The sequence below is a fragment of the Nomascus leucogenys genome, chromosome 3 (genome assembly GCF_006542625.1).
Source record: "Nomascus leucogenys isolate Asia chromosome 3, Asia_NLE_v1, whole genome shotgun sequence".
NCBI lineage: Eukaryota > Metazoa > Chordata > Mammalia > Primates > Hylobatidae > Nomascus > Nomascus leucogenys.
Genome location: NC_044383.1, coordinates 119401354 through 119416574, shown reverse-complemented (window position 1 = coordinate 119416574; position 15221 = coordinate 119401354). Strand labels below are relative to the sequence as shown.

The 15221-nt window shown below is 37.2% G+C and overlaps 1 protein-coding gene across 8 annotated transcripts in view; it reads right to left on the bottom strand.

Moving 5' to 3' along the window:
- The window catches only part of EYA4 (EYA transcriptional coactivator and phosphatase 4), a 286653-nt gene that overhangs the window by 237892 nt on the left and 33540 nt on the right, over positions 1 to 15221 (bottom strand). For all 8 annotated transcript variants that reach the window (XM_012506148.2, XM_012506149.1, XM_003255733.3 and 5 more), the window contains one exon: positions 12521 to 12618. In XM_012506148.2, the coding sequence (XP_012361602.1) occupies positions 12521 to 12553 (33 nt within the window). In that variant the 5' untranslated portion in view covers positions 12554 to 12618. The remainder of the gene's footprint in view (positions 1 to 12520; positions 12619 to 15221) is intronic.

The window sequence follows — 15221 nt, the reverse complement described above, 5'->3', positions numbered from 1 at the left end:
TGGGTAGATATCAGAGATGCTGCTAAATAACACAACGTACCGGACGGCACCCCTCCCCAACACTACAAAGAATTTTGTGGCCCAAAATGTCAACAATGCTGAGGTTAAAAAACTCTAATTAGATTAATTCTTTCCTAACCTGAAGTGCCTAGAAACATCACATCTACAAACAAAGCAATGAAAAAATGAAAACTATTTGTTGACTGAATTTTCTTCTAAATATTTCATGATTTTGGTTACTTTGATGGAAATCTCAAATAAGTGAATACTGTCTCAATACCTATTCATACCTGTATGGTGCTCTTTCTGCTATGATAGAGGTGAATCCAGTAATCAGTGACCCGGATATGTGTTTTTGGAAATTTGGAAAAAAGCACCTCGAAGGAAAATTCACTGAATGTGGCCACATACAGTCTATGACATAACTCACTGCTTATGGGTATTGGATCAAGTAGCTATCTATGTAAACTAGCATCTCCTTGCTCTCAAAACTGGGGTGCCCAGGGCTTAGTCCTTTTAATTTGTCCCTAGCTAGACTTATTCTTTTGGAGATTTCAACAAATATAATGTTTTGAAATACCATTGATATCTTGAAGCCTCCCAAATTTATATTTCAAGTTCAACTCATTTCCCTGAGTTTCCAATGGTTATATCTGACGCATATGCCTAAGAGAAAGTAAAATTTCACACGCGTTTATTGGATTAGTTGGTTAACACCCCCCTTAGAATGTGCCCCCCATGCAGTGCACCAGCAATCCAGCATTCTTCGTAATTGGGGATCCCCATTGTTTCCCTGAGGCCTCCTCCTCCTTCATCACCCTAGGAGGACAGAGACCAAAGAATCGTTCCGGGGCTTCTCACTGCCTCATTCTCAAAATGATCCACATTATCACTTCCCCTTACATTTCATGGGCCAGCACTAGTTATATGGCCCTGCTGAACTGTAAGGAAACTGAGATGCACCAGAAAAGAGGGGTATGAAAGAGGGTTGTTGAAAACACAGCAATGCCTCTGCCATCGTGTCTAAAACTGACCTCCTGATCTGCACCCCCAACCTGTTCTTCCCCAGTCATCCTATCTCAGTCAATGCCAATTCCATCCTTCCCATTTCTCTGCACAAAGATCTTGAAGTTATCTCTGACACTTTTCTTTCTATCATAATCCATATCCAATACATCAGCAAGTCATCTTAGATCAACCCCAATGCAACCACTTACTACCTCCAATGCTACTTTGTCGAATTTTCATCTGGATAGCTACAATAGCCAGTCTCTGCTCTTGTCATCATAGTCTATTTTCAAAATAAAAGCCAGAGTGGTTATTTAAAAACTTTAGCCACATCACACAATCCCTAAGCTCAAAACCCTCCAATTGCTTTACATGTCACTAAGAGAAAAAGTTTAAGCTTTACAATGGTCTGGAAACCTCTACACAATATGTATTTCTCCACCCTCACATGCCCATGCTGATTACCTTTGTAGCCTTATCTCTGCCTTGTTCTGCCCATCACTACCACCAACACTGACATCCTTTCTATTCCTTGAACCTACCCTGCATGCTACCACCCCACGGTTGCTGTTCCCTCTAATTAAAACCCACTTTCCCCAGATATCCACATGGCTCACTTCCTTGCCTCTCTTGAGTCTTTGCACAACATCTTCTCAGTGAGGCCTCCCTAACTACTCTCCAAAAACCGCAGCTTGGGAGGCCGAGGCAGGCGGATCATGAGGTCAGGAGATAAGAGACCATCCTGGCTAACACGGTGAAACCCCGTCTCTACTAAAAATATAAAAAATTAGCCAGGCGTGGTGGCAGACGCCTGTAGTCCCAGCCACTCGGGAGGCTGAGGCAGGAGAATGGCGTGAACCCAGGAGGCGGAGCTTGCAGTGAGCCGAGATTGCGCCACTGCAGTCCAGCTTAGGGGACAGAGTGAGACTCCGTTACAAAAAAAAAAACCGCAGCTGTCCCTTCACCTACCTACCCTGCCCGCAAGCACTTCCTATCCTCCTCCCTGCTTTATTTGGTTTTTCTCCTTGCACTTATTACTATCTGACATACTATATTTGTTTACTGTTTGTCTACTCCCAACAATAATGTAAGTTCCACAAGAACAGTAATATTCGTCCATTTTGTCCACCAAGTATTTCCAACAATGAAAACCATGCTTCAAATATGGCAGTGCTCCACAAATATTCACTGAATGAATTAGTACTAACTGTTCAAGTCTCGTTTTAAAAGAATTGAGAATAGAACTTACACAGTATCATATAATCTTATGCTAAACTAAAATTTAGGGGGAGAATAGGAATTATTATATTCATCTTTTAATCCCTAGTTTAGCAAAGTTTCTAGAGGACAGCAGGAAGTCTTGTAATGCTTACTTAATTGAATTTGCTGAACTACCATTCAGTTTCCATACATTCTCCTATCTTATGACTGCCTGTTAAAATACTTACTAATAGGGTCAGGTGCGGTGGCTCATGTCTGTAATCCCAGCACTTTGGGAGGTCAAAGCAGGTGGATCACATGAGGCCAGGAGTTCAAAATCAGCCTAGCCAATGTTGCAAAACCCCATCTCCACTAAAAATACAAAAATTATCCTGTTGTGGTGGTATGCGCCTGTAGTCCCACCTACTCTACTAGGGAGGCTGAGACAGGAGAATCACTTGAACTCAGGAGGCGGAGGTTGCAGTGAGCCGAGATATGTGATTAATGAAGATTGTACAATTAATCTGTAATCATGGTGGAATAATTCAAATTTCTCACTCAAAGCCATGATATTTAAAATTGTTTGATCTTCATAGAAATAATCTAAGATCAAGTTGAGTTTTAATACATACTTTATGACACCAAGTTGACTGAAGGGTCTGAAAATCACGTAAGTTGATGGAAGCAGGTGAGTTCACGTGTTTAACATGAAATTGTGTCTTTCGTAGCAGAATGGATGGAATGAAGGCCATTATCTTAAGTGAAACAACTCAGATACAGAAAATCCAATATCACATGGGAGCTAAATACTATGTACACATGGAAACAGAGAGGAATCATAGTCACTGGAGACCTTTGGAGACCACTGGAGAAGGGTGGGAAGATGGGAGGGAGCGAGGGATGAGAAATTATTTAATGGTTACAGTATGCACTATTCAAATGATGGTTACAGTGAAAGCCCAGACTTCATCACCATGCAATATATATCCATGTAACAAAACCACACTTGTACCCCTTAAACTTACATATTTAAAAAAACCGTATGGATTCTGGAATAAAGACTATGTGAGTTCATATTCCATCAGCATAGCTTCCAAGCTGGCACAACCCTGAATAAGATACCTAAACTCTGCTTCAGTGTACTCTTCTTCAGACTGAGGTTATGACAGAGCCTCCACAAAGGGCCATTATGAGATTTAGTGAGATGAGTTGCATAAAGCACTTGGCATGGTACCTCTATCAATGAACACTAACTTTTTTCATCAGTGAATTTTTCCATTTGTCATATACCTTATAGCAGAAATTGCATTATATTTATTAATGTTTTCTATTTCTCAAGAGTATTAAACCATGAAAGAAACAGATTATATTTCTATCATAAAAATTATTTTCATTTTATTTTTTCTATTGTTATTATTATTATTATTGAGACAGAATCTTGCTCTGTTGCTCAGGGTAGAGCACAGTGGCACACTGAAACCTCTGCTTCCCGGGTTCAAGCAATTCTCATGCCTCAGCCTTTCAAGCCGGGACTACAGGCATGCATCACCATACCCGGCTAATTTTTGTATTTTTAGTAGATACAGGGTTTAGCCATGTTGGCCAGGCTGGTCTTGAACTCCTGACCTCAGGTGATCCATCTGCCTCAGCCTCCCAAAGGGCTGGGATTACAGGAGTGAGCCACTGCGCCCGCCTAAATTATTTTCATTTTAATTTATAAGGTAGAATTATTAGATAACAATATGTAAATTGTAAGTTCAGATACAAGACTTTTGGTACCCAAAGATATCATAGCTCTTATTTATATCTATACTATCCAAACCAACTGCCCAGAGATCTTGACAACTCACCAGACCAGAATTAGCAGTTATGAGGCTTGGTGCTATCCTTCTTCCTTACCAAGTCCATGGCAAATCACACCTTATTGATAATGTTACTTTTCCAATGAGCTCGGATGTAGCCATAGGTTCCTTCTTAACATAAACAGCTGTTACCAGCTGATCACAGTTGACAGAAGAAAACATTAATATTTAGTCTCCAGATCTTGGCAAATGACATAGAATCACACTCCATTTTCTGTATAATATGAGGCTCTCCATATATACATACATAAATATATATATACACACATATACATATATATACATATATACATATACATATATATACACACATATGTGTCATATATATTCTAAGATTTGAGAAAAAATTTTAACAAATCAAATTATAATTTTAGAAGGTCATAGAAGATAATAATTAATGAAATCTTGTGCTGAATCTTCATAAACTCACACAAAAATATAAAAATTCAGAGTTTAAAAAATACTTAAAAGTGGGAAAAGGATATGAACAGACACTTTTCAAAAGAGGACATACAAGCGGCCAATAAACGAACAAATGCTTAACATCACTAATGATCAGAGAAGTGCAAATCAGAACACAATGAAATACCATCTCACACCAGTCAGAATGGCTATTATTAACAAGTCAAAATATAACAGATGTTGGCAAGGCTGCAGAAAAAAAGGAAGCACTTATATACTGCTGGTGGGAATGTAAATTAGTTCAGCCACTGTGGAAGCAGGTTGGAGATTTCTCAAAGAACTTTAAACAGAACTACCATTTGACCCAGCAATCCTACTACTCGTTATAGACCCAAAGGAAAAGAAGCCATTCTATCAAAAAGACATTATTCACAATAGCAAAGACACGGAACCAACTTAGGCGCCCACAACAATGGAATGGATAAAGAAAATGTGGTTTATATACACCATAGGATACTATACAGCCATAAAAAATGAAATCATCTCCTTTGCAACCACATGGATGCAGCTGGAGGCCAATAACCTAAGTGAATCAGCACAGGAACCAAAAACCAAATACCACATGTTCTCACTTCTATGTGAGAGCTAAGCAGTGAGGAAACATGGACATAGAGACAGAAACAACAGATAGTGGGAACTACCGGAAGTAGGAGGGAGGAAGAGGAACAAGGGCTGAACAACTACCAGTTGGGTATTATTCTCACTACCTAGGTGCTGGCATCAATCGTACCCCAAACCTCAGTGTCACACAATATACCCACGTCACAAACCTGCACATGTACCCCTGAAATCTAAAATAAAAGTTGAAATTTTAAAAAAAATCTTCCTCAATAAAATTTAACTCAAAATGAACTAAAGACCTAAATGTAAGAGCTAAAACTATAGAAAACTATAAAATTCATATAAGAAATCATAGGAATAAATATTTGTGAAGGCCATTATCTTAACTAAAGCAACTCAGATATAGAAAGTCAAATATCACATGTTCTCGCTTACAGATGAGAAATCATAGAGAAGTGAAATCACAGGAGTAAATCTTTGTGACCCTGGGTTAGGCAACGATTTCTTATGCACAACACTAAAAGCGCAAGTGACAAAAGAAAAAATAGATAAACTGGACTCAAATTTAAAACTTCTGTGCATCAAAGGACACTATCAAGAGTGAAAAGACAACCCACAAAATGGGAGATATCCTTTGCAAAGTGTAGATCTGGTGAAGGACTTTTATCTAGAATACAGAAATGACTCTTAAAACATAATTGTAAATAAAGAAGTAACCTCATAAAATAGGGACAAATTTATATTCTTTCTATTTAAAGAGTATAAATAGAAGTGTCTCCATACAATGGAACATTATTTGGCCATAAAAAGGAATTAAGTACTGATTCATGCTACAACATAGATGAACCTTGCAAACATTATGTCATGTATAAAAAGCAAGCCACAGAAGTTCTTATATTGTATGACTCAATTTATATGAAAGGTCCAGAATAGGCAAATCCATAGAGACAGGAAGTGGATTGGTGCTTGTCCAGGGCTGAGGGGTGCTCGTCGGGGGAATGGGAAGTGTGCTAATGGGCATGGGATCTCTTTCTCGACTGATTAAAAATCCTCTAAAATTGACTGTGGTAATAATTGTACAACTCTATGAATACCCTAGAAATCACTGAATTGTACACTTTAAGTGGGTGAGCTGTATTGTATGAAAATGACATCTCAATAAAACTACTATTGGCCGGGCGTGGTGGCTCACACCTGTAATCCCAGCACTTTGGGAGGCCGAGGAGGCAGATCATGAGGTCAGGAGATCAAGACCATCCTGGCTAACAGGGTGAAACCCCATCTCTACTAAAAATACAAAAAATTATCTGGGCGCCGTGGCACGTGCCTGTAGTCCCAGCTACTCGTGAGGCTGAGGCAGGAGAATCGCTTGAACCTGGGAGTCAGAGGTTGCAGTGAGCTGAGATTGTACCACCATACTCAACAGAGTGAGACTCTATCTCAAAAAAAGAAAAAGAAAAAAGAAAAACTATTATTTTAAAAATGCTTAAAAAGGAAGAGTAAGCCTTAATGATTATGAAACATTAAAATATACTGAATGCATCTACTTTGTAACTTCAGTTTAGGTACTCTATTACATAACTGCAAAGTCAAGCTGTAATTGGCAATTTGGAGTTAACAGTAATTCTGAAACTGATTGAGCTTTGAACAGAATTCCACAGAACTCTGAAGTATGTTATTCAGTTGGATAGTATAAAAATTACATGTTGTAAACAAGATTCTTTTAACTAGTTTAAAGGTCAAGTTCTTTGATACAGAATTGGATCCTGAAAAAGAATAATCCAACATTGCTTAGATCTAAATAAAATATATTTAAGATATTCAGTACAAGTATGCCTGCTGGTCGAATGGGTTTAGAGTACCCAAGAATAAAGCAATAGAATAATAGGATTTTAGGATTTTGATAATGTCACATTATAAAAATACAAAAATGATTTAAACAAAAATTAATCAAAATAATTATATTCTAGCATACTGTTTAAACACTGTCAGAAATTGATGGTTCTGAAGTTCTATGTCTAGATGATAAGTTTAATGGCAAATTCAATTCTATACAATAGTTAAAAATCTGACACAGAGAGGAGCACACGTTTTAAAGATGGGTTAGTGGCTATAATAGAAGATAATACTGTAGGATCTCTAGGAACAAAGATCTGAGGACTAATCAAAGTCATGAGTACTCTAAGGAAAAACAAGAGAGAGATAAAAATAAATTAATTTACTAAACTAGCTCTAGAATTTTAATAGACATTATTAAATTAGCATGGTTGGTGTAGGCAAAGAAATACAATTCATATCTACAAATGTATGTAGAAACAAATTTCCAAAAGTATTACTGAAACATGTCTATGAGTATGTTTCATACATAGGAATAGAACAGCTTTGAAATATGAAGTGCATTATATTTACAAATGTACATAGAAATGAATTTCCAGAAGTATTAATGAGTCATACAATATGTAACATAATCCAATGAATGTGAGTTAATTTAGATGTCACTAATAAAATCATGCCACCAACAATACAAGTGAATTGATTTAGTAACAATGAGGAAATACATACGAATGTTCAGGCCCTTAATGCATAACATTTAGGGAAAGCAATCCTACTGTAACTTATTCATTTTACTTAGTTTTACTTAATATTCACAAAAAAATGTTTTACTTTATAATATACAATACTTAACATTAATAAAATATATTTCTTTTCAAACCTGCTGGCTTGATCATTAATTTAGGCCAGACTCCATCTCATGTTGATATGAATGTTTTGGATGAGAAAAAATCTGAAGTAATATCCGGGACCACCAAAATAGGATTGTAAAACACCTCAATCTATAAAGATACTATAGAAGCTATAAAAATAATAAATATTGCTCATTCTCTGCTTGAATACAAAAATACAATATATTTCACAGTATGAAGGGAGCTATTGCTAGGTATAACCTACATTCATAGCCATTTCTATTATCAAGAACATTTCATTAAAAACTGTAATAAGCTGTAACTGGGTATAACTTAAACCAATTCTAAAGAATTATGAAGCTCTAAAATAGAACTGCAGATAAATTTATGAAGTTAAATATTCTTTTTAGTTGCTTATCTCTTAAAATTCTCTACATCCTCTAAGCCAGAATGCCAAATAGGAGCCAGATATACTAGAGGAAAAATGAAGGACTGAACTTTATTTTGGTCATATGCAGTTAAATTCATGTTAGACCTTCTATGCAATTTTTTAAGTGAGTCGAATATAAATTCATGAGTCAGTAATCTACTCTGAGAATAACATTTTGGCTTTCTAAAATTTGTCAGGCTACTCATTAACATACCTCACTAAAAGTATATAAAAGCTTTTGAAGAAAACATTTACTGAACACTGGCAAGAATCTTGCTAAGAAGTAAGTGTACAAGATGAACGAGATCCACCATTACTCTTAAGTAGTTTATAATCTAGTGGTGAGATAGGCAAGTAAACAGATAGGGTTTCAGTCCTGTCGGGTAAGTGCTGGGCTAGGGGTAAATGCCAAAGGGTTATGGCAGCACACTGCAGAGGGCCCTGACCAGTAGGGTTGATTGGGTGAGAAGAAAGGAGGTAGTCTGAGAGGGCTGCTCAGAGGATGGAAACCTAAACTGAGTCTTCAAGAATTACCGGTTATCCTGGTGGGAAAGAGACCCCTCTGGGATGAGGTTAAAGCACTTGCAAATGCATAGAGACCTCAGAGAACCTGGGAGATTCAGAAACTGACAGAAACCAGGAAAAAAAAAAAAAACAAAACGGAAGAAATACATAAGCATTAAGCTCTGTATGCTTGATGACACACTTGAGCCTCTCCCTTGAAGGCAAGAAAGGGATAAAAAGGAGGGTAGTGATGTGATCAGGGTTGTATCTTCGGAAGACAACTCTAGAAGCAACTTAAAGTAAAATAAGAAAGTCAAGAGATAAAATAAAGATCTCAACTAAACTAAGGGAGCTCGAGCAAAAAGAATAGCTTTGAATGACATTAAACATTAAGAGTGGACAAAGTTTTGAGATGGGGGATGAAGAAAAGGAGGATTACTACCTCTTTTCTGCCATAACCCATTCAGTAGCTGATGATGCCATTCACTGAGATGAGTAATACTGGCATAAAGGACAAAGGAAGAAAAGCTGGGAGAAGGGAGGAGAGCTGGTGAATTTATTTTTCATTTGCTGAGTGTGTGGACCTGTGAACTTCCAGGAAGGGATGTCTGGTCAGTAGCTGGATATGCTAGAACGAATGAATACTCATTAAAGAGCATCTGAATATCTCAGGTATTTGTGATAGTAGCTAACATTTATTGAATGTTTACTCTAAGTGAGGCATATGCAAGCACTTCATAAGACATCTTTTTATTATCCTTCCACTCCATAGAGGAGGAAGAGTTTAAGTAATTTCCCAAAGGTTTTAAAGCATTTAAGTGACAGGGAAGTCTGATTTATAGCTCACATCCTTAACTACCATATTATGTTGTATCATGCAAAATCCATTAAAAGTTTTGGGGCCAGAGAGAAGTTGGTTTAATTCTGATCTCTGTTACTTAACAGCTGTTTGACCTTGACACTCTCTACGTCATAGTTTGATCTATAAAATGGTGGCCTTAAAAATTGCAGTGAAGGAATACATGGTAAGAATTGGAGCGAGTATATGGAAAATGCTAGATGCAGAGTGCATGTGCCACAAATGACTCCTATTGCTATGTCTACACCCAAAGAATCCCCCTTGAACTAAAATAGCAATGATATGAGTAAATTCACTTTCATCTAACTATGAACTTTATTTTAATTCCACCCCTACTTGTTCTATATCTTAATAAATGCTATCATTTTTCAAAATATTTTGAGACATTAATATACTCCACAAAACTTAGAGTCACGTAAAGATTTCATTCAAAGAGAAATCATTTCCATGTAAAGGGGCTGATTCTTTTTCTTTTCTTTTGACATTTCTATAAATGCCACAATATGCATAACCCAAAAGCATGAGGCATGTTGATGTTATGGAGACAGCTTTGGACTTGGAGTCAGAAGAACTGTGTGAAATCCTAACTCTGCCTCTTACCAGCTATGCCAACAAGGGCAAGTCATTTAACAGTTCTAAGCATCTCTTTGCACATTTATGAGATGAATACATTGGTCTACATGTTTGAAATGTAAATTCAGCAAATGGGTTCAAGCTGAGACGGTAGGCAGGTCCCCCTAGATTTCTTGTTCTCAAACCTTACTGCTCACTAGCATCACTGGAAACTTTTTAAAAAACATCATTCTCAGTAAACTATCGCAAGGACAAAAAACCAAACACCACATGTTCTCACTCATAGGTGGGAATTGAACAATGAGAACTCATGGACACAGGAAGGGGAACATCACACTCCACTCCGGGGACTGTTGTGGGGTTGGGGGAGGGGGGAGGGACAGCATTAGGAGATATACCTAATGCTAAATGACGAGTTAATGGGTGCAGGAAATCAACATGGCACATGGATACATATGTAACAAACCTGCACATTGTGCACATGTACCCTAAAACCTAAAGTATAATAATTAAAAAAAAAAAAAAGAAATAAAAACTGGGCAAGTGCAGGAGATTTACGGTAAAAAAAAAACAAAAAAAAAAAAACAAAAACAAACAAACAAACAAAAAAAAAACATTGAAAAGAAATAGTGAGCTCCATGACTTTAAAATATCACTAGAAGGACAACCATATCTGATTTACAAGTTCTGTGCTTCATTTTGTGAACAGTGATATGACGCATCTTTAGTAACACATCACTTTAGTGTTAAACATAAAAATATATTCTCAACTGCACTGAAGACAAAATTATTTCTTGAGTATATACACACCCTATAGTAATTAACAGAATCAACCATCCTGGTTTTCCCCAAACTTTGCCTGCTTTAGCACTGAAAGTTCTATGTCCTTAGAAAATCCTCAGTCTCTGGAAACAAAAACTGTTGGTAACTCTAACATATACACACACATACATACACACATTTGCATATACACACACACTTGTATGTGGCCCTCGGTGTACTAGAACAAAGTTCAGATCAACAGCACTCATTTAATGAAGCATCACCACTAAGACGTTGTCAACATTTACTACTAACTATTCAAGTCCACCATAGTCACACAGACAGACTTCTGATTCCAACAGTCATGATGACTAACCTCCATTTTGCTAGAGTCCATGCTGTGAATATTTACAGTCAACAACCAGCATTTTTAAAAGTTTTAAGGCCCTTGCCTTCCCATAGCCATTTCTGTTTACCTTACTAAAGAAGTCACGCAATTCTAGAGGAATATATCTCTACCATTTGACAGATTTCATAGTTTTTTCACTTTATAATTTTTTGTTACATTTTTCCTATGATGCCATGTGAAATAAATCATAACATAATATATGTTGAAATTAGACTATGATCTTGTCTATCCAAATTAAAGGCATGGCTATCATTTCTTTTAAATAAAATATCCACTAGAAAGCAAATCAAATTAACATCAAATGGCACCAGAATATACAACCCTCTTAAAATTAAACTCATCACATATACCTTTTCTAGAACCACATTATTATATATAAGTATCTTTTCCTCAGTTGCCTGATGGAGAAACATTTGACTGTAAGATCAAGTCATGATCACATAAGCTAATAAAGAACAGCATCAAAAAAAAAAAAAAGGAACAGCATCAGACTGCAGAACACAATCTCAGTAAGCACATGTCTTGTTACTTGTAACATCATGAGTTGTCTGTATGCAAAACAGCTCAAACGACAGCTTCCAGTAGCGTGAAGGTGTGGGGGTGTGAGGGAAGCCCTCCCACTGCCTCTAGTTCTACATGCTAAAGAACTACCGTCACAGAGACACCACTAACAAGCTAAGAGGAAAGGCTGCAAAGAGCCTTTCCCTTTGGGAAATCAGAATCTTAAAAGCATTGACATCAAGCTGGTGCATTCTTGGTCCTGCAATGAATCTAGTAAAATACTAAAAGCCCTTAAGAACTATGGTTTCTTTCCTCCTTATAATGACTAACAAGCATGCTAATAATATACTTTTTCCTTTTATACTTCTGATATTCAACAATATCCAGCATATCTGAAATAATAAAGGAAGTATATAAAATCGCTTAGACTGTCTAAAACATGCATCATGATTTCAATGCCCTAGTCTTTCCACCACTAGCTTTCCAAGTAGAAAATCAAGGAAGACATCAAAATGTGACATCATCATTAAGCAGAAACAGCATAAATCTCCAAAGGTCTGTTTCATGGTCTTTGAAAGAAAATTCAAAAATCATTTAAAAATATATTTAATGAAAAACTTACTTCTTACAATATATCCCTTTTACGTATGATTTTCAGTAGTGTTATCGCAACTTTTTTCAGCAAAACTGAGAATGAAGACTTACTGATTGTTCATTTAAATCCTGGGAGTCTTCCATGTGGTTTTCTCACTTCTCCTGCCACTCCCAAGTAGAAGCAGCTTCCTTCAAGTAAAAATGACTATCTAAAACAAGAAGATGGAAACAAACGGGAAAAACGTTATCTTTATATTCATTTGTAAAGTTACAAAAACATATCAAGACATAGCATGGTAATTAGTAACTTGTAGGAGCATTCTTTCAAGAAGAAAATCCACTAATATTGTCTCCATATCTGATGCAAGTAATGATCTTGAAAATAGTGTCATGGTAAAAGTGGGGTATGTGAACAGCTAGTCAGGAATCCTACAGATCAACAAAAATATCCATAGTCTGCAATAAACACAGTCTGCAATAAACAGTCAATACACTATTTTGCTGAGGGAGGTATGTCATCAAGCAATTGATAGATTAACAATCAAGAGTTTGAATTAACCATTTACTTTCAAAAGTACATAAAAAAGTGAAAAATAATTACTCTTCACTTTTTAAAAATATAAAATACATAACCAACCTTAAAAAGACAATATGTTAAAGAATGTATTACAAATAAACATGGGAAAGACAATTAGTAATACACTATGGTGAGATAACTGGTTAACCATTCAAAAAATACCTTTACTCCATACCATACATTAAAATATTTTCAAATGAATTAAAGTTGAAAAACTCTAAGAAAAATAGGCATATATTTTTAAATCCCTAGATAGAGGATTTTATCACAGTAGCGATAGAAGACACACCAAAAACCCAAGTAACCCTGAATCCTCTCTCTTGCTCTCTCTTTTAAAACACATACACGTGCACACACACACACACACCACACACACAATAATGAAAATTAAAAGGCACAGAAAAATCTAGAAATACCTGTGCAAATATCAAACACAATAGGCTGATGTTCTTGACATATAACCAGCTCTTATAATTCAAACAGAAAGGCACACACCCTATAGAAATATGTTCAATCATCATAAAACCGTGTTCAAATTCACAAGAAAATGAAATGTAATTTAAAATTGCAATGATACATTTCTAGTGTTCAAATTCTAATTCTAAAAAAGAAAAATTAAAAGATTATAATAAAAACAATTTAGATTTAAAAAGTTGTTCATCATAGATGAACATAATCATTGAAGTCACATTTCAAGAAATATCTACTGACATTAAATATTTCTGAAAATACAGTTTAAATGGAAAAGAGCATTACAATCTAAAGAAACAATCGGACACTGTGGTGGTTAATACTGAGTGTCAACTTGATTGGATTGAAGGATACAAAGTATTGATCCTGGGTATGTCTGTGAAGGTGTTGCCAAAAGAGATTAACATTTGAGTCAGTGGGCTGGGGAAGGCAGATCCACCCTTGATCTGGCAGGCACAATCTAATCAGCTGCCATCGAATATAAAGCAGGCAGAAAAGTGTGAAAAAGAGAGACGGGCCTAGCTTCCCAGCCTACATCTTTCTCCCTTGCTAGATGCTTCCTGCCCTCAAACATTGGACTCCAAGTGCTTCAGTTTGGGGAATCGGACTGGCTCTCTTTGCTCCTCAGCTTGCAGGCAGCCTATTGTGAAACCTTGTGAACATGTGAGTTAATATTTAATAAACTTCCCTTTATATTTATATATATATATCCTATTAGTTCTGTCCCTCTAAAGAACCCTAATACAAATTTTGGTACCAAGAGTGGGGTGTCTAATGAGCGTCAGCATTGGGTGCCTTAACCCGGCGTTCGGTTCCTCCCACAATGCCAGTTCTGCTTACCAAAAGTGGCTCACTAGGGACTCACATTCCACGCCCAGTTCTATGCCAGCGAGCCAGGCTTCTAACCCATTTAAAGTTTGAGAATAGGTTGAGATCATTTCGGCCCCAAGACCTTTAATCATTCACTTTACCAAATAAAACTGCCTGGGGTCCAGAACAGGAGAAGGCTCTGCAACAGGTCCAGGCTGCTGTGCAAGCTGTTCTGCCACTTGGGCCATATGATCCAGCAGATCCAATGGTGCTTGAGGTGCCAGTAGCAGATAGGGATGCTGTTTGGAGCCTTTGCCAGGCTCCCATAGGTGAATCACAGCAAAGGCCTCTAGGATTTTGGAGCAAGGCCCAGCCATCTTCTACAGATAACTACCCTCCTTTTGAGAGACCAGCTCTTGGCCCATTATTGTGCTTTGGTGGAAACTGAAGGTTTGACTACGAGTCATCAAGTCACCATGCAACCTGAACTGGCTATCATAAACTGGGAGCTTTCTGACCCATCTGGCCATAAAGAGGGTCGTACATAGCAGCATTCTATCATCAAATGAAAGTAGCATATATGTGATTAGGTTTGAGCAGGTCCTGAAGGCACAAGTAAGTTCATGAGGAAGTGGCTCAAATGTCCATGGTCTCCACTCCTGCCACCCTACCTTCTCTCTCCCCAAGGCTGCATCGATGCCCTCATCGGGAGTTCCCTATGATCAGTTGACAGAGGAAGAGAAGACTAGGGCCTGATTCACAGATGGTTCTGCATGATATGGAGGCACCCCTCTAAAGTGGACAGCTGCAGCACTACAGCCCCTTTCTGGGATATCTCTGAAGGACAGCGCTGAAGGGAAATCTTCCCAGTTGGCAAAACTTTGAGCAGTGCACCTCGTTGTGCACTTTCCATGAAGGAGAAATGCCCAGATGTGTGATTATATACTGATTCAT